General features: G+C 48.8%; 1 protein-coding gene across 5 annotated transcripts in view; it reads left to right on the top strand.

Moving 5' to 3' along the window:
• klhl13 (kelch-like family member 13) overlaps positions 1-16,888 on the top strand; it is a 36,415-nt gene extending 19,527 nt beyond the window's left edge. For all 5 annotated transcript variants that reach the window (XM_027030063.3, XM_027030059.3, XM_027030060.3 and 2 more), the window contains 6 exons: positions 1,303-1,444; positions 5,036-5,168; positions 5,933-6,129; positions 6,662-7,457; positions 13,164-13,277; positions 15,446-16,888. In XM_027030063.3, coding sequence (XP_026885864.1) covers positions 1,303-1,444; positions 5,036-5,168; positions 5,933-6,129; positions 6,662-7,457; positions 13,164-13,277; positions 15,446-15,939 — 1,876 coding nt within the window. In that variant the 3' untranslated portion in view covers positions 15,940-16,888. The remainder of the gene's footprint in view (positions 1-1,302; positions 1,445-5,035; positions 5,169-5,932; positions 6,130-6,661; positions 7,458-13,163; positions 13,278-15,445) is intronic.
• Positions 16,889-20,000: the final 3,112 nt, after the last annotated feature.

Consider the following 20,000-nt stretch of genomic DNA (forward strand, 5'->3'; position numbering starts at 1 on the left):
GATAACTGACAGATGGATGGAATCCTCAGATAGATGGATCTTAAACCATACGCCAACGCTGTCCAATAGGATTACAGGATATGGATTTTCTTATAAAGCTTTGGGAGTTTTTTAGGATTATGCGAGTGAAGACTAAGGCAGAGAACCGTGATTGGCCGAGTGGTGTATGTCCTGCCTCATTTCCAGAGGTGTCCATCTCATCCCGCACTCTCCTCCTCACTCTAGTCTCAGTGAGAGAAATGAAGAGAAGGAAGCAGCGTCACTCCGCCCCGTCCCTGTAGTTGCTCCGCCCCCGTCCCTGTAGTTGCTCCGCCCCATCCCTGTAGTTGCTCCGCCCCTGTTTTCAAAAGCCTTGATAAAGAAACAGAAAGCTTCCTCGCCAGAGGAGGAGCTGGGCAGCGCCTTCCTCAGGCTGTAGGCCGCCGTCACGCCTCGGGCGCAGTACGGATCAATTAGGCCCAGCCAGATTAGGTTGGTTTGGGCCGGTTCTGGCTATGACGCTGTTAGAACCGTGGGCTGGTGGTGGCTCAACTTTTCTGTGCTGCACAGACGAGAAGCTACAGGCTGTTGTGTTGTGTCTGTGTGTGTGTGTGTGTGTGTGTGTGTGTGTGTGTGTGGGTAGGTATTTTAAATAGCTAGTTTCTTCAACATTTTTGTGATTGTGTGCTGATGACCAAGCTTTACGGTATCTTGATGACATTCTGATGAGCGTTGGTGATCGGTACTCTGAAATTGCCCTGCATGAATGTGACCTGTGAGTAGATATGCATAGGGATGTGTGTGTGTGTGTGTGTGTCCAGTGATGGTTGGTGCTCTGTCCTGCTCCTAACCCAGTGCAGTCCCCCAGGGGGCTGGGGTTTCCGGTTCAGAGGGCATTGTGTGTAAATTGGCTGCCAGTCCTCATCGGTGTGAGTGTTTGTAAAAGCTGATATCTGTCTGTAAAGAGCCCTAGAGTTTGAGAAATATAAATTTATTATAATGATATTATAATTCTTATAATAATAAATATACTAATCATTTCCCCATAAGGTTTATTCACACAGCGGGACACGGGGAGACAGAAAGCCACAGGGGTGGACAGGGCCAGGGAGACAAGGTGTGGGGTCCTACAGACTCACCTCGCCCCTGTGCTTGTGCTGTGCTGATACTTTGTTGCTACTCTGTGGACTACAACATAATATACACACGCACATCACACCTACTTAGCTTTCTACACACACGCACGCAGTTTACTGCTGTGTCTCGTCTTTTGTCCTTCTTTAACTCTTTTGCGCACCCACCCCTCCCCGCCTCTCTCTGCAGATCTCTGGTCGAGGATGATGACGCTCATATGAAGGTTTCTCTGGGCTGCGGTGAGATGGGCCTTTCTGCCCACCTGCAAGCTTCCAAGACAGGCAACACACGTTTCTTCACCAGTAACACACACAGCTCCGTCGTTTTACAGGTAAGCGTGTGTGCGTGCATGTGTGTGTGCGTTTGTGCGTGCGTGTGTCTGTGTGTGTGTGTGTGTGTGTGTGTGTGTGTGTGTGTGTGTATAAACCAGTTGGCTGCATCCCTATCTCCTGGCAGTGATGCAGTTTCCAGTACCAGCACGGTTCCTGCTTTGTGTCTACCCTGATCAACCCTGCCTCCAACCCCACCTCCACCTTCCACTAACCCCACCTCCACCTGCCTCCAACCCCACCTCCACATATTTAAACGTGCGGAGGAGGGTCTGGAGGGGATATCGCTCTCGCGGTGCCATGCTCAAGTTACCAGGGAGTTTGCGGAGAAACGGAGAGAACAGGTTTGACTTTAATTAAAAGCTGCGTCATGGTGGGCGAGGGGCAGAACCCAGCCATCTGCCTGCACAGGTGTGTGTGTGTGTGTGTGTGTGTGTGTGAGGGAGAGAGAGGGAGAGATTGTGAAGGTCATTATGTAGTCTGATATACTGATGTGCACACATTCAGACAGATGTTATCATCATCTTTGTCATCCTCTGGCTCAGAAGCCATGACTTCACAAGATTCATTAGCACTGTGTGTGCACGTGTGTGTGCATGCATAAATGTTTGCATGTTTTCGATGCAGGAAAAAACAATCTGGCTTTTCAAAACTGACTGTACACATGGGCAAATACAAGGTTTACAGAGACAGGTCATCGTTCAGCAATATACACGTGCACACACACACGCACACACACACACACACACACACGAAGGACTGGGCCCTTTCTCTTTCTCTGAAAGCTGCCCAGGTACTTGTGCACTCTCAAAGCTGGACTACTACAACTCTCTACCTACTGGTCTTCCTCTAAGGGAAATCAGACCTCTACAGCTGATCCAGAATGCAGCAACACGACTAGTATTCAATCTTCCGAAGTTCATACACGTCACTCCGTTGCTGCACTCCCTTCACTGACTTCCTGTAGCTGCCCGCATCAGATTTAAAACCCCGATGCTCACCTATAAAGCCAAAAATGGACCAGCCCCTCCATACATGAGGTCAATGGTCAAACCCCGATCAGTACCTCAAGTACGGCTCGGCTTGAAAAACCATGCTTCACGTCTCACGGAAGATGAGCATGGAGACTGTTCTATGTCCTGGCTCCCAGACGGTGGAACGAACTTCCGACTGCTGTCCAGACAGCAGAGTCTCTTGCAGACCCAACTATTTGTGGAATATTTAAATGACCTATGGTACTTATGGCCTGGTCTTGTGTCTTATTGCATTCATCGTTATATATTCTGTGAGTAGACGACGAAGCGGTTTTGGAAGTTGCTCTTTGTCAAGAGCATCTGCTGCATGCCGTAAATGTAAGCGCTGTGATGACCAGGTCATGTAGTCCCGGAACATGGCAGTAGGGTCTAACATCATGATGGACAGAACTCTAAAATAATGATCGCCACCCAAAAGAGAAGAACCGGGTCCCCTGGTTCTGATCCGGAAACATGCAGCTGTTCCATACGGGCTTGTATCACACGGCAGTGAAAGTGGCTGACGGTATCATAATTGAGCGCGTGTGTGTGTGTGTGTGTGTGTGTGTGTGTGTGTGTGTGTGTGTGTGTGTGTGTGTGCACGCAGGAGAAAGAGGGATTGATGGAGCCTAATCAGTATTAAAACTTGAGCTTGTGTGTTCTCACAATTATACCATTTAATCAAACTATAATTGAATCAATCAACAGATTTTTCAAAGCAGCAGCGTGTCTGTGTGTGCACATCTTTATTCACAAGAGGGCTTTACATTAATTTGAGTTCATTGGTTTATCGCAAGTGGGAGCTAAATGTACTACGCGTGCGCACACACACACACACACACACACACACACCTGGGTGGAAAGCGTAACCATTGTCAGAGCCGGAACAGCTGTAATGTTCTCCTGCAGTAAAGGGTGGTGGAGTCTTCTGGGGTGGAGAGATGAGACCTCAGATCTCTCCATCTCGCCTTCTGTTTCTCTCCTTCACGTCATTCCCTCTCACAGGGAGATCAGTCATCAACAGACCCTGCTTCAGCAGGACAGTAGCGCTTCATTTCATTGGTTCTTTTCATTTAATTGGGATTGATTGTATTTTCTACAAAATACACACCCGTCATACTTGAAGATACTTATATGTGAAAAATCAGATCATCTTTTTCATGCATGCACACACACACACACACACACACACACCGAGTGCAAATCTGAATTGGAATATTAGACACACACACACCCACACATACATACATACATACATACATACATTCTTCCATGTTTACAGTCATTCAAAGTCACTTCCAGCTAGTGTATGCAGTGTGTGTGGTCAAGACACACACACACACACACACACACACACACACACACACACACACACACACACCATCTTTCTGTCTCAGACAGATGCATATACCCATAAGTATTTATTATTATGAGAGGTTTATGGAGTATTGTATCACACCGCTCTGATTCTCTCTCGTTACGTGTGCGTATGCATGTATGTATGTGTGTGTGTGTGTGTGTCTGTGTGTGTGTGTGGGGGGGGGGGGTGGAATAGTCTTAATTAAGGCACAAATGCTCAACCAGTGCAATGTTGATTCTTGTTTTGTTTTCCTCATGTTCATTTTATTTGTGTGTGTGTGTGTGTGTGTGTGTGTCCCTTTACATGTTCATGTTGTTCATCTGTGGTAGATTTTGCATTCTGTATTGCAACTGAAAAGTAGGTCGTCCACCTCCCATTACCATGGTGATGCCATTGCAATGTCTGGACCTGCACCAAAAGCTTATATTGTACATTCGACACACACACACATTCACAAACTCACCCACTCACCAGTGATAACTTCTGTGAGTTGGTGTGAGTTCCATTTGGCAGCAGACTATGTTGCCTGAGTTTTAGAGTTTTTGCAGAAACTTCCAGTAAAGCTCAGTAATAACACTTGTACCTGATAATAATATTCCTGTTACACACTCTGTATACTGGTATCCAGGCAGCTGAGCTGCTGTTAGCCTGGCGAAACTGCACACCTGCGACGTCTGGAGCCCTCTACTGCCCCCTGTAGGACTGGAGCTGCAGCAGCCTTCTCTTCAGTGCTTTGAGTTCCTTTTGTCGTTTCGGAAATAAATAAATAAGCGAACAAATTAAAAGCGTAATAATGGGCAGTGCGAGCGGCTGTGATGACGAGCAGTCCTCCAGCTCATGACCCAGCGCTCGAAGAATTAGCCGCCAAATCTTTTATTCATCAGCCTCGTTAGCATTACACTCCACACAAACACGCACGCACACATGCAAGCGCTATGTCTGCAAAGCCTGTTTCTGAGCGCATAATGTGACACAAGGCGTAATGATAGAGTAATGACCTTATGTTATTTCTTTATTGGTTTTTTTTCTATCAGGGTCAAATAAGTTGTTCATTCTCTTTTTTTTGGGGGGGGGGGGTCCATTTTGGTTACAGATCTTTTAAGCCAGACTCTTCCTTCCAAGTCTTTCAATTTCAATCAACTGTGTGGTCCTTTTTTAAATAAAGAAATTAAAATGTGCAGGTGTATGAGACTTTCTTAAGGAGTTTCTGGCTCTCTCAGGGTTTTGACCAGTTGAGGATCGAGGGCCTGTTGTGTGATGTCACACTGGTGGCGGGAGACGGTGATGAGGCGTTTCCTGTCCACCGGGCCATGATGGCATCGTCCAGCGACTACTTCAAAGCCATGTTCACAGGTGAGAGAAAGAGAGATGTTGACTCGTTGATGTTCATTAGCCTAGCACTAAGCTGGTGGTCCTACAGACTCGCACGTTCGTGTCTGTGTGCGCGTGCATGCAAGACTCATGTTGGCGAGTCAGTTGTGGTTTCCAGCAAGCAGCGGTGTATCAGAGCACGGGAGACAGTGACTCCCCTGTGGTCCAGCAGGCCGAGAGCAGGAGTACGCACAGCTCCCAACCAACTCCGCTGCTCCTCACCGAGTGTGTGTGTGTTTCAGCTCTGTGTTCTTAATCTTCATGTCTCTTCACTTCTGCCCCACTAGAGTGTAATCTGATGTAAACATGGCATGACTCAGCCTCATTCAGACTGATTGGAGACCCTAAAGCATTTCTCTCTCTCTCTCTCGTATGACTGCCCTGTCTTAAGACCATCACTACTTTTTGCAGGTGGTTTCAGGAGAGGTGTGTCACTCCACTTTAAAGGCGCAATCATACCTGAGTGACACTGAAAACAGACCAAAATAGAGAGAAATGTGTGAAGCTGTCAGGGCTTGACTGTGTGTGTGTGTGTGGTGGTGGGTGGGGGGGGCGGGGCTGGCTTATGGACATTAATATTTAAAGATGTGTCCTGATGGTGTGGTGTGTGTATGTGGTTTTATACTCTGAGATGCTGGACGCTGTTCTGTGATCTGACTGACCTGCTTTTTGATGCATAATAGACCACACACACTCACTCTCTCTCCTCCCCCATCCTCCCTCCGTCTTCCCCTCCTCTTCCTCAGGGGGGATGAAGGAGCAGGATCTGATGTGTATAAAGCTCCATGGGGTCAACCGGATCGGCCTGAAGAAGATAATCGACTTCATCTACACGGCCAAGCTCTCGCTCAACATGGAGAACTTGCAGGACACGCTGGAGGCTGCTAGCTTCCTGCAGATCCTGCCCGTGCTCGACTTCTGCAAAGTGTTCCTGATCTCTGGGGTAGGGCGCATGCACGCGCGCACACACACACACACACACACACACACACACACACACACACACACACACACACACACTGCCGCCTTTACCTTCACACTCCCACAGCACATCAAACTGGTCAAAAATAAACAGGAAAAAATCTTGAGCAGTCTACTTAGTCTGCAAACATGTGTGTCTGTGTGTGTGTCTCTCCCCCCCCCTCCGCTGTACTATGACATTCCTGATTTTGGTCGTCGGGTGCTTGGTGGGAGGTCGTCGTGTGTTTCACAAGGCCGTTATGAGCTGGCTCAGATGTGTTAGATTAGTAGTGCGTGAGCTCCTTCAGAAACCTGGGCTCTCTGCTGCTAGTGGGAGATACTTCAGAAAAGCTTTTTTCAAAGTGGTTAATATATAGTTTCTGGACTTTGCCATTATGCTGAAAGATCAGTTGTTTTTGTTGGGGGGCTGGCCCCGCCCATTGTCCTCAGTTGTCTCTGGAGAACTGCATGTATAATGGTGACTGTGCATGTTTGGCCCCGCCCCCTGTCCGCAGGTGTCTCTGGAGAACTGCGTGGAGGTCGGGCGCATCGCCAACGCCTACAACCTGACGGAGGTGGACAAGTACGTCAACAACTTCATCCTGAAGAACTTCCCATCGTTGCTGGGCACGGGCGAGTTCGTGAAGCTGCCATTCGAGCGCCTGGCCTTCGTGCTGGCGTCCAACAGCCTGAAGCATTGCGGTGAGCTGGAGCTGTTCAAGGCGGCGTGCCGCTGGCTGCGGCACGAGGACGGCCGCATGGAGGGCGCCGCCAAGCTCATGCGCAACATCCGCTTCCCGCTCATGAGCCCCGCCGACCTCATCAACCACGTGCAGACGGTGGACTTCATGCGCACAGACAACGCCTGCGTCAACCTGCTGCTGGAGGCCAGCAACTACCAGATGATGCCCTACATGCAGCCCGTGATGCAGTCGGAGCGCACGGCCATCCGCTCGGACAACGCGCACCTGGTGACGCTGGGCGGCGTGCTGCGCCAGCAGCTGGTGGTCAGCAAGGAGCTGCGGCTCTTCGACGAGAAGGCGCACGAGTGGAAGGCGCTGGCGCCCATGGACGCGCCGCGCTACCAGCACGGCATCGCCGTCATCGGCAACTTCCTGTACGTGGTGGGCGGCCAGAGCAACTACGACACCAAGGGCAAGACAGCGGTGGACACGGTGTTCCGCTATGACCCGCGCTACAACAGGTGGATGCAGGTGGCGTGCCTGAACGAGAAGCGGACGTTCTTTCACCTGAGCGCGCTTAAAGGCTACCTGTACGCCGTGGGAGGCAGGAACGCGGCCGGGGAGCTGGGTGAGTGAGGGGCGGGGCAGGACAGGGGAGGAGATGGGTGAGTGAGGGGTTAGGCAGGGGCGGAGCTTGGTGAATGAGGGGCGGGGAGCGGTGGAGCTGGGCAAGGGAGGGGTGGGCTGAGACTGGAGAGGTGGGTGGGGCTGAGGGGGTGGGGCTGAGTGAGTGGGGGGGTGCGGCTGAGTGAGTGGGGGGGTGGGGTGGGACAGGAGAGGAGGGTGGGGCTAAGTGAGTGGCGGGGTGGGGCGGGACAGGAGAGGAGGGTGGGGCTGAGTGAGTGGTGGGGCGGGACAGGAGAGGAGGGTGGGGCTGAGTGAGTGGCGGGGTGGGGCGGGACAGGAGAGGAGGGTGGGGCTGAGTGAGGGGCGGGGTGGGGCGGGACAGGAGAGGAGGGTGGGGCTGAGTGAGTGGCGGGGTGGGGCGGGACAGGGGAGGAGGGTGGGTCTGAGTGAGTGGCGGGTGGGGCGGGACAGGGGAGGAGGGTGGGTGGGCAGTTTTGACACCTGAAGTATTGGGTGAATTGGGGAGATTTTGATGTAACAGTTGGAGAGCTGCTAAAATTAGGAGGAAGGGTTTTGATGCGACAGTCGAGGAGCTTAGGGAGCCAGCTAAAGGGTTCCAACATGACGCCTGGCTGAGCTGGGAGGGAAGTGTTTTGACGTGACACCTGATGAGCCGCGTGAGTCTGTGGAAAGGTTTTGACGCCTGAAGAGCTCGGTGAGTCGGGGGACCTATTTTGACGTGGCCCCTGGAGGGCTAGGTGGGACGGCTTTTAAACTAGACACCTGTAAAGCCGGTGCGCTGAGGGAAGAGTGTGGACGTGACACCTAGAGAACTGGGCGGACTGGGGGAAGGATTTCGATGTGACGCCTGCAGACCAAGGTGAGTCGTGGCACATCATAGGGAATCCCATAATCAGCGAGTCTGTCATGCAGCAGACAATCCTGGGAAATTCCGTAGTGTTCCAAACGTGTCCAGCAGGACCGTCTGGGCCCAGCAGTCGGGAGACCGTACCTACCCCTAGTTTAGCTCCGGGCCTAAGTGCACACGTGTTGCCTTGCTAATCAGGGTCTCCAGCAGCATCTGACTGCCTTAAATAAGGTTTAGACGGACACTGTGCACACTGGTAGCTCATCTAGGGGCCAGCTGCTTCTGAGTTATGCCGATTTGAACCGTTACAGCCTGTCCCTGCAACAGACCGTCAACCCTTCAGAGCCTCCATGGCCAGGTAACCTTATTCATCTCTGTTCAGTGTTCCTTACAGATAACATCCATTTTACACAATGTATAAAGTAAAAAAGTGTATATTTTCATGGTCATGGAATGAATGTAAATCAGTTGGCACTAGAAACCTGTCAGTAGGTCTGATGTACTCCTATAATTTTGTCATATTTTGAATTTTACATTCTGTATTAGTTACAAGCCTAAAATCGTTGGTGGGATGCAAGCGTATTGACGCTGACTTATGCCAAATTATTTTGTCACATGCATGCCATATATGGACAAAATGGACATCGCAAAGAAAGCGAGCCCAACCCTCAGAGTATCACTATCAGATCTGTGATTGGACATTTTTAGACCTTGTTAGATCATATAGAAGGTAAATGTCATGTATTCTCTCTGGTGAAGCAGCTACACACACACACACACACACACACACACACACACCGAGAAGCAGTCTGACCACTGGTTGCATGTAGGGCGTGCACTTGATCGACCAGTTGAGGCGTGGGAGAAGGTGGGACCCTTAAGGATGGTGAAAGCCATGCAGAAATGCTGCACGGTGCTCTGGGTCTGTAGAAAGCAAACATGTCAACACAAAGGGAAGCCAAATCCAGGACATGTGAGAGAACCTGGCCAGACACATCTCAAAAATGTCCAGGGAAAGGAGGATGTCACCGGTAAGGCAACTAAAAGTACACTGAAACTAAAATGAGAGGCATGAGTCCTTGTGACCCTCAGGGCAGAGAAGAAAACACGCCAATTGTTCGTTAACGTTATTACCGCTCTGCGTGGCATAGCCGTAGAGGACCAGCGAGAAGACCGAAGCCAGCGTGCCAAGTGTGCGGCGCAGGTGACCGAGTCTACGAGAAACAAACATCACTGAAACAAATACAGCCCTGCTCGGGGCAGGGGGCCTGAGTCACAGGAAAACACAGAAATCAGTGAATAACCAGTAAATGAAGTGATCACTCGCTACAGAGTGGGGGCCGCAGGTCTGGGGGCAGCTACCTAAACCTGGATTTATCAGTTATGAAAACTGAATGGTTTTCAGGGATTTTGTTTCGATTTGCTTTTCCCAGAAATAGTACATTTTTATTGCAATTTCACTTATTAGGTCAAGATGTTTCTGCAGTTTAGTTTAATCCCGGATGTATGAATTCTGGTTTTGATTCTTCAAGTTTCTACCTGTGGACTTTGACAATCCACATTATTACAGCATCTGATCAGGTTTGTCCATTTGATTAGGGTATCAGTTTAAAAGGACAAATCCAATGGTATTGCAGCAGACATTTCAGATTTACACAGCTAAGGAACAAAAAATTATTTTCCAAATTATTCATAATCTATTTTTGAACTGTTTTTAAAAAATTTGTTTAAAAAATAACATTTCCTAATCAGACATCAGGCCTATGTTTCATGTCACCTTGACCAGGGTTGTTGCAGACACCCCCGGGGGTCATCTGTCGGTTGCCGTGGTTACGTGTCCATAGCGACTGGCAGAAGTGAAGGGTGTCTGGTCGGATGAAGGCCCCAAAGGAATGTGGGTAATTAAGATTCCTGGGGTGCTGGGTGGAGAAGCAAGGAATGCTAGACACACACACACACACACACACACACACACAAAGGATTAGGCACATGTAAGTGCACACTCATACACGTTCAGAATCAAGTGCTCATTACGCATGAGCGCGCGCACACACACACACACACACACACACTCGCCCGCAAATAAATAACATTGACGATGCCAGTACACCACACCCATCAAATTATTCACATGATCACACACTCCAGCATAAAAGATGCCACAGACCATAAAAAGGCTCAGTGCAGCTAAATAAAGCATCAAGAGGTTATCCTCAAACACCCGTGGTGGGGCTTAAAAGTGCGCGCATACACACTCACACGCACTCACTCACTCCCTCTCTCTCTGTCTCTGGCTTCACTCCTTGCTCACAGCACTGCTTCCTGCTCTGCTGCCCACGTTTCCATAGTCCTTGTTACCATGGCAACCACAACATGCCGGTCAAATAGGTTCCATTGCTCAGAATTGAATTACTTTTGTTTTTCACACAAATTCCCCCCCCTTTCCCCAACCTGCACCTTTCTGCGTGTGCGTTTGTGGGTTTGCGGACACCACAGACAACAGCACGGGGAAGCTGCATAGTCACGTCACGTCACACACCGTAGCAATGATCACATGATCCAGAGAATGACACCTCACATGATGTCATCACAAGGGAACGGGGTCCCACAGGAAACCTGTCGTGCATTTGGAACACGGCACAAGGTTCCCATGGCAATACTCGGTTCTGAACGAGGTCGCCTGTTTTCCGGCAGACTCCAGGTTCTCCTTCGGGACCCGTTCCTTTGGGATTATTAAAATCATTTTTCTGTGAAGGTCATCGTCATTAGGCAGTGCTTGCATTGGGGAGAGGGGTTACTTTCTCTCCAACTCCTGGACAGGAGCAGGGAGATCGTGTCGTATTTTTAGCTGTGAGGTCATCATTAATGGACTTCCCGCTGGAGAGCGCAAGATGATGCGGTGAGCCGAGGTCATCATTAAAGGGACGGCGGGACTGTATTTAAAGAGCGCCAGTCTTAAGTGGACCGTATTCCGCTCTCGTGAGGCGTCAGATCGCCAGCACGGGAAACCAGTAAGGTCTTCTTCTCCAGAAGCTTCGTCTTCCTCGGCTGCAGCGGCGTGAGAAGGTGATGGGGCAGAGAAAAATGATCATGACAAAGTACAAATGAAACGACTGTAATAAGGAAACCCAGCACCTTAAGGGTGTTTAGAGTGTACGTGTGTGCGTGCACCAGAATTCACCAAAAGCACAGTGATGGATGATGGAGCGGGGGGCAGTGAAACGACAGAAGGAGAGACGAGTCTCTCGCACACACACACACACACACACACACACACACTGGTGGATTCTGAGCTTCAGGTGTGTTGCTCAGCTCTTGCAGTTCCCAGCCTTCATGCACAGAATACTGAGAAGCTTTGCAGTTTTGTGGGTTTAATCTGAATTATTTAAGCTTCACCTCCAACAGAACCTTCCTGCTATCAGACACCTGAATTGTTTTACATTAGTGTAGACTAAAATGGGTTTCACTGCTGTGCAGACTGCTGAAGACCACCCTTGTTTGTCTCCATGATGTGTGTGTGCTAATGTCTGTGTGTCTATTAGCTTGTGTGTGCCCACATGTCTGCAGGTGTGTGTTGGCTTGCGGTGTGTCCACACCTGTTTCGGCTTGTGTTGTGAGCGTGTGCGTGTGCGTGTGCGTGTGTGTGTGTGTGTGTGTGTGTGTGTGTGTGTGCGCGTGTGTGTGAGAGCTTGTGTGCATTTGTAAGGTGAGTGATTGAGCTCAAGGCCAGGACTTAACTCATGACAGTGTGTGTTTGCAAGCCCAGCCACTTGTACAAGATCATTATCTGGCTACTAGCCAGGGACATTCCTGGTTAGTGTGAGAATGTGAGTGACTGACTCTATACTGCCTCATCCCTCTGGTTAGTGTGAATGTGAGTGACTGACTCTATACTGCCTCATCCCTCTGGTTAGTGTGAATGTGAGTGACTGACTCTATACTGCCTCATCCCTCTGGTTAGTGTGTGTGTGAATGCGAGTGACTGACTCTTTACTGCCTCATCCCTCTGGTTAGTGTGTGTGTGAATGCGAGTGACTGACTCTTTACTGCCTCATCCCTCTGGTTAGTGTGTGTGTGAATGCGAGTGACTGACTCTTTACTGCCTCATCCCTCTGGTTAGTGTGTGTGTGAATGCGAGTGACTGACTCTTTACTGCCTCATCCCTCTGGTTAGTGTGTGTGTGAATGCGAGTGACTGACTCTTTACTGCCTCATCCCTCTGGTTAGTGTGTGTGTGAATGCGAGTGACTGACTCTATACTGCCTCATCCCTCTGGTTAGTGTGTGTGTGAATGCGAGTGACTGACTCTTTACTGCCTCATCCCTCTGGTTAGTGTGTGTGTGAATGCGAGTGACTGACTCTTTACTGCCTCATCCCTCTGGTTAGTGTGTGTGTGAATGCGAGTGACTGACTCTTTACTGCCTCATCCCTCTGGTTAGTGTGTGTGTGAATGTGAGTGACTGACTCTTTACTGCCTCATCCCTCTGGCCATCCCTCCTTTTATTGCTCTCCTTCTCTCAAGTAGATGGAAAGATTCTCGTCATTTATTCGTGTGTGTGTGTGCGGCTTGCAGGCTTTGACTGGACTGAGTGTGATGTTCTTTACTGTTTACACTTGACCTGCTTTCATCTAATGTTCATCCTTTCCTCCGTCTGCCTTCACTCCCTCTCATGCTCTGTTCTTTCTTCTCTCTTTCTTTCCCTCCTTCCTTCCATTTAGACACTCTGCTCTTTTGGCAGTACAGGAATGCAGTAGCACACATGCCACAGCAGATATCATAATATTCACCCTGCTTCTCTCTCTCTCTCTCTCTCTCTCTCTCTCTCTCTCTGCCCCCCAGCGACGGTGGAGTGCTACAACCCCAGGACAAACGAGTGGACGTACGTGGCCAAGATGAACGAGCCCCACTATGGCCATGCTGGCACTGTATACGGAGGCTACATGTACATCTCAGGTATGACACACCACACACACGTCTGTCTGCATCACCTAGATTAAAGGAACAGTTCGGGCCCAGTGGACTATGTTGGTGAACAGTATAAACCCAGCGAGTCTAGTTGTCGGTGACCTCATGCTAGCTGACCTCATACGTGTGCACAGGCTGTTAGCTGCACTGGTGCTGTGGATGAGGAGACGGTCTCTGCTCCTGCTTCACACCACACACCAGCGTGCAGGTGCTACTTATTTCACACAGTTTGACTGTCTGTGTGTGTGTGTGAGGGGGAGACAGACTCAGGAACAGAGTGACTATCACATGTCCTCAACACCTGGAACCCATAGGTACTGGGGCACTGTCAGAGAGAGAGAGAGAGAGATTAGGGACTTGAGATGACTTCTGTCATGCACACACGTTCCTGTGGTGTTCTTCCCAAGCGTTTCCTATACAGAATTACTTCTTTACAAGCTGCACTGATACCTGCCGCGCGCGCGCGCACACACACACACACACACACACACACAAACAACATTAAACCTGCTGGTGTAGGAACAGGACTGCATCCTGAATTCTGCTGAGGAAGCCTAGATACAAGCTCAGCCACCAGGGCCTGAAACAGGGGAGGGACCCATAACTGGGAGAGGCAGTGCAGCTAATGAGGTCCATTACTTGGAGGAGAGAGAGAGGTAAAACCAACCCATCACAGTGACTGGGGGTTGCAGAGGTACAGTAAACAGTGCAAAGTGTTGGAGTTCTGGTGGACACACACACACACACACACACACACACACACACATTAAAATTGATGCACACTCTCCTGCAGTCCATTTAAAGAGGTGAATTGCATACACTCATTTTCTTTCTCTCTTTCTCCACACACACACACACACACACACACACACACACACACACACACACATTTAGGAATTCACTTACATTGTAGAGGTTGCGTACACACATTCACCCATTGGAGAGGTAAAAAAACCACCACACACACTTTTACTCAACTGCTCATGGTGCATCTCTTCATCACTGGTATATTTTTGGAATTTGCTGATCTTGTCGTTTTCCTCTGCCTTCTCTCCATCTCTCTGTCTCTCCCTCGGTCTCCTCACCCTCTATGATGTTTTTTTCCCCCTCCCCTTTCTCACACACACATTAAACGAACACACACACACACACACACACACACACACACAAACACAAACACAGCCCGCTGGTCACTCAGCTGAAGAGAAGGAAGGATGGAATGAGAGAAGAGTGAGACTTAAGGATAAGAAAGGGGAGAGAGAGAGAGAGAGAGAGAGAGAGAGAGAGAGAGAGAGAGAGAGAGAGAAGGAGGGAGGGGCCGGTTGGCTAATGCCCAGGTGCCTGATGGGATAGCTCTGCTCTTTATTTTCAGCCTTCCCTGTAGACATGGCCTGTTTTTTTTTTTGTTTTTTTTGTCCATCACTTCCTGTATGAGTATCTCCAGCTCTCCCTCTCTGTCTCTGTTCGTCTGTCTATCCATCCATCCATCTATGCTCTCCAACGTGTGTGTTCTGTGTGTTGATTTGCAATGTGCTGTGTGGTTGTTCTGTACTGGCATGTATGAGTACACTGTGTAAGACACGGAGGAGTCATGGAGATAAAGGAGTACCGTGTGTGTGCAAGACACAGGTGTGATGTGCGGGGGGTGTTTGTTACGCGAACTCTGCTGTAAACACCAGCACAGATTCATGGAGATAACTGGGTGATGATACAGATGGACTAGACTGGCTGCAGCTTCTCAGACTTTCCTCACTGCCAGAGGCCCAGCTATCAGTACTGGTGAATCACTATAGACAGGACATCCTGCCTGAATGGGACAGGAAAAAGGAAAAACCCCTGTGTGTGTGTGTGTGTGTCTGTGTGTGTGTGTGTGTGTGTGTGTGTGTGTGTGTGTGTGTGTGTGCGCGTGCGTGCGTGCGTGTGATGCTGTTAGGTGTTTTAATACACCCTCAAGTGTGCATGCCCCAGTGATTTTTTTTGATAGTGTGTGTGTGTGTTTCCTGCACTGATTTCTTATTTCTGCAATACTGATAACATACAACCCATTATCTCTGTAATATATAGACGCAAGCATAAAAAACATTCGCACCCACCCAAGGCGGTTAGGCGATAGGTCGCATGCAACACTGAATTTGTGTGTGTGTGTGTTCGGCCAGGCGGCATCACACACGACACCTTCCAGAAGGAGCTGATGTGCTTCGACCCAGACGCGGACAAGTGGTCCCAGAAGGCACCCATGACGACGGTGCGCGGCCTGCACTGCATGTGCACGGTGGGTGACCGGCTCTACGTGATCGGCGGCAACCACTTCCGGGGCACGAGCGACTACGATGACGTGCTGAGCTGCGAGTACTACAGCCCGGCGCTGGACGCCTGGACGCCCATCGCCGCCATGCTGCGGGGCCAGAGCGACGTGGGCGTGGCCGTCTTCGAGAGCAAGATCTACGTGGTAGGCGGCTACTCGTGGAACAACCGCTGCATGGTGGAGATCGTGCAGAAGTACGACCCCGAGCGTGACGAGTGGCACAAGGTGTTCGACCTGCCCGAGTCGCTGGGCGGCATCCGCGCCTGCACGCTCACCGTCTTCCCGCCCGATGAGTTGGCGCTGGGGGGCTCGCCTGGCCGGGAGTCGCCCCTCGCCGCGCCTTGAAGAGAGGAGGGGAGGAGGGGAGCGGAGGAGAGGCAGAGACTGAAATATGGACGCAACCGAGGAGTTGCTGGACGGACGGACAAGTTGATCTGCGTCTCCCTCTGTGGCCCTCTGTGGCCGTGTGCTCGCTCTCTCTCTTTTACACTCTGTCTCTCTCTCTCTCCCCTCTCTCTCTCCAGGAAAAAGACAATGTTTGCACTCCCCCACACCTATGCCCCTGATTTGTCTGAGCAGTGTATGTAGTGAATTCCTCTTTCTCTTCCCCTCATTTTGCAGTCTATGCTGAAGACCCCCTCATTCCTCTTAACCCCACCCACCCTTTTTTTTTTGCTTTCGACAGCAAAGGCACCTCGAGACTCCGCCCTGATTACATATTGACATTCTGTACTTTTTTTTTTTGTTTTGTTTTTTATTTGTTTTATGTCTAGACTTGAAAACGAAGCAACTTTGCGACTTTCAACTTTTCTACCTGACACGTCTGGACTTTCAGTATGCTGCAACCGTCCCTTCCTTCCTGGCCTTGTGTTCCAGCAGTACACGCCTCCTCTCTCCTTCTCCATCCTCCTCTCTCCTTCTCCATCCTCCTCCATCCTCCTCTCTCCTCCTCTCTCTGTCCCAGTTTATCTCTTTCTGTCCTTCGTCTGGTCACTGTCACCTGCATATTTCTCAATCTCTCTCATTCCATTTATTCTTTTCTCTCTCTCTCTGCCCCCCCCCCCCCAATTTCTCCCCTTTACCCACATCCCCTCCCTGTGCATCATTTCCTGTGTGTAAGGAGGTGGGGCTAGTTAACCTATGACTTCAGGAAGAGGAACCAGATTTAAACTCAGGGGCTGGCCTGCCCCCCTCCCACACTCACCCAATGGTTTCATTACTGTGTTCCTGCTATTGTTATGAACCGTTAAGAAAATGGTGTTTTCTAAATTTAATAAACTGAATTTTGAGAAAATTGTGGTGGCAATGTTATTTTGGAGTATCCACCCACCATGTGTGTGTGGGTGTGTGTGTTGGCCAGGTTCACTCTGTCTGCCCCAGCTTGTTTTCCAGGTGACAGTGTGGTCACCAAGGTGACTTCTGCTGTCTGGCCCCTGCATGTGGGGGCAGGAACCCCTGTAAGAATGCATATGGTCACTAATCTACAAAACACACGGCACCACAGCCAGCCAACCCACCCCACACACACCTTATGGTTCTCTCTGAAACTGGGCACACACTGTGTGTGTGTGTGTGTGTGTGTGTGTGTGTGTGTGTGTGTGTGTGTGTGTGTGTGTGTGTGTGTGTGTGTGTGTGTGTGTGTGTGTGTGTGTAAATGGGGAGCAATGCCCTTTATTTCAAATGCAAACTCTTTAAGCTGTCTCAGCTGTCTTGTATTCCTATGGGAGGGAAATCTGGCCAAAAAAGATATTGTAATTAAAAGAATCATAATTGACGATGCAAACCCACCTTTGCAATTTCTTTTCCTATACATGTGTACAAATATCCTGCCAAAACAAGCACAAGTCACTTATGACAAATCTAAAAAGAAAATGAATAGGTTTTTACAGGTTACATGGAGGCCTAAATTATGCTAATTAGTGGGCAGGGCGAATACCATGTGAAATCAACGTTATTGTTACTGTAACAGCCTTACAATATCCAATAGAATGGCTGAGTTATTGTATCTTAACTTTAGCAAGCATAAGCATGCTTCCTACTGTGAATGAGGTCTGGAGGGCGTGGCCTGTCCTTTGATGGGTCATAAGGTTACTGTGCGAGGCCCTGATTCGTCCGTAGGTGCCCTTATTCACACAGCAAGACAGGCTCACGGTGGACCAAGGTTAAAGAAAGAACTGTGTGGAATTGCGTGTGATAGTGTGTCACATTAAGCCTATTCCTAAGGCGCACTGGCAAAGCTTTTAAGAGAAACTGCAGCGATGCTGGAGGTTTGGGCCAAGGCTAATAGGGTTGAATTCACCCGGGGCTTGTCAGGTGTTCCGCAGGTGTCCTCCCCCAAAGAAAGTGTTTTAAGTATGGTTTAAGTAATCTTCATAATCAGCAATTTGTCTTTAGTGGATGAATACCAACATTTATCATCCCCCGAAAGTTAAGTTGTAGCAGGTTTAACTAAGCTATGAAGAAAAACAAAAGCCTTGCAACGACTCAGATTTCAGATATAGCTTCACAACATGGTCCACCTTGACTGTTAGATCTTCTGTTTACAATTACGTAGGATTGGTGCTTGACCAGATGTAGGCTTATTTTTTGCTCTCTCCTTTCTGATCACAGCTCATTTTTAAAGGGGACCTATTGTACCCTCTATAAACAAGTTAACACAGTTCCCTGGGGTCTTAATCAAATTATTTTGACATGCTTGGGTCAAAATACCACAAGTATCAAGCACCCACCATGTCAAAATAACCCTGTTCGGAACAGTTCCTGTTCCTTTAGGAAATAATGAGCTACAGTTCGCCCCTCCACCCTCTTTCATGTGAACCATGGGAGAAACATTGCAGTGCAACCATATGTTTGAACCAATCAGACCCCGAGTTTACTTTGTTGCCATCTCTCCGCACACACTATCATACAAACCTGCTAATTTCACTAATCCCTGATTACCTGAGCAGAAAACAACTGTAGTTTCCTCTCACGTTACTCACCTGTTGATGAGATGAAGTTCTTCTTAGAAACGTACAACTAACAAACTAAATTACAAACCCAAAAATCGACAATACTTTTAAAGAAAACAGCATATATTACCTCATTAGCTAGTGTCAGAGTGCCAAAGAAACACTTAGCTAGCATAATTCTTTTTAAATACTTAGATTTTACACATCTGTAATTTAGCCTTGCACAGCTCTTCTAGGACAAGTTTTGTGGCTAGTCTTGCCTTGTACTATTTTCCAGGTTGGAAAAGCAGATACAAAGTGGTAGTTACAAACACACAGGTTTTTGCGGACTGTACTGGCTTGTTCGTTAGTGCACTTCCTGTGATTAGCTCTTAGCTTCGACATAATGATAGGTCCAGCACAAGCGATGCAAAATAACACGCGTTGGAAAAGTGAGTTAGTTATCAAGATGTGTGGGGAGATACTCAGACTGGGGGCGGTATGATGCTAATGACGCCCCTCTTGACGTAGAAAGGGGAGTCAAGTCTGAATGGCTTCCTGAACCCTGGGTTAACTGGGTTCAGCAGACTGGGATGTCTGGGTTAGGGTTAGGGTTTAGGGTTAGGGTTAGGGTTATTTTAGATGGTGTGTTGGTAGGTGCTTAAGATACCCAAACATATGTGCCCAGAACTGAAAAACCTTTTGTGCTTATTAACCGCTGATAAGAAATTTTTATCAGTGACTAACATTACACAAGACTCTAAGGCTGTGTTGTCAGTAAAGGCATTCATGGATTGGTTCATATTATTCAGAGCTTTAGCTGTGTCTCTAGGTCAGGGCTTTGAGTTACAGAGCTTTACAGATGTCATATGATGGCATGTATCATTATGAAACATTTGAATGAGCTGTATACATTTACATTTAAAAGCTATGGTGCTGGGGTTTTATTGAGTTGGGTTTTTTCTGTTTTGTTTTTGGTTTTTTTGTTTGTTTTGTTGTTTTGTGCAGGTGCGTGCTGTGTGATATTCTGGCCTGTTCTGAGGCATCACAGGAGCGAGAAAAAAAAAAAAAAAAAAAAAAAAAGCACCACACATTCAAGGGCGTACACATGCAAGAGCCCCAGGGGTGTGTGTGTGTGTGTGTGTGTGTGTGTGTGTGTGTGTGTGTGTGTGTGTGTGTGTGTGTAGAGGACAAGGTTGGGTTGATAACCTTGCCTCCTGATCTACTTTGTGTTTGGTGGGACGCCAGTGACAACCACATGTCTGAAAATCCTGCAGTGAATTACACTTTAACAAGCTTCCAAAGAGATAGACCTACTGTCCTGCTGTCCTGGACAACAAACCAGTGCTCCTTCTCTGAACAACCCATATCGATCCAGTTTATCTGTGCTGCAGGATATGGCATGTAGAGAGGTGAGTGCAAGTGTGCACACATTCCTGCATGTGTGATTTCAATTTATGGCTACCAGGTTATTTT

The sequence above is a fragment of the Electrophorus electricus genome, chromosome 8, assembly GCF_041902795.1.
Source record: "Electrophorus electricus isolate QZ-2024a chromosome 8, ASM4190279v1, whole genome shotgun sequence".
In the NCBI taxonomy this organism is placed as follows: Eukaryota; Metazoa; Chordata; class Actinopteri; order Gymnotiformes; family Gymnotidae; genus Electrophorus; species Electrophorus electricus.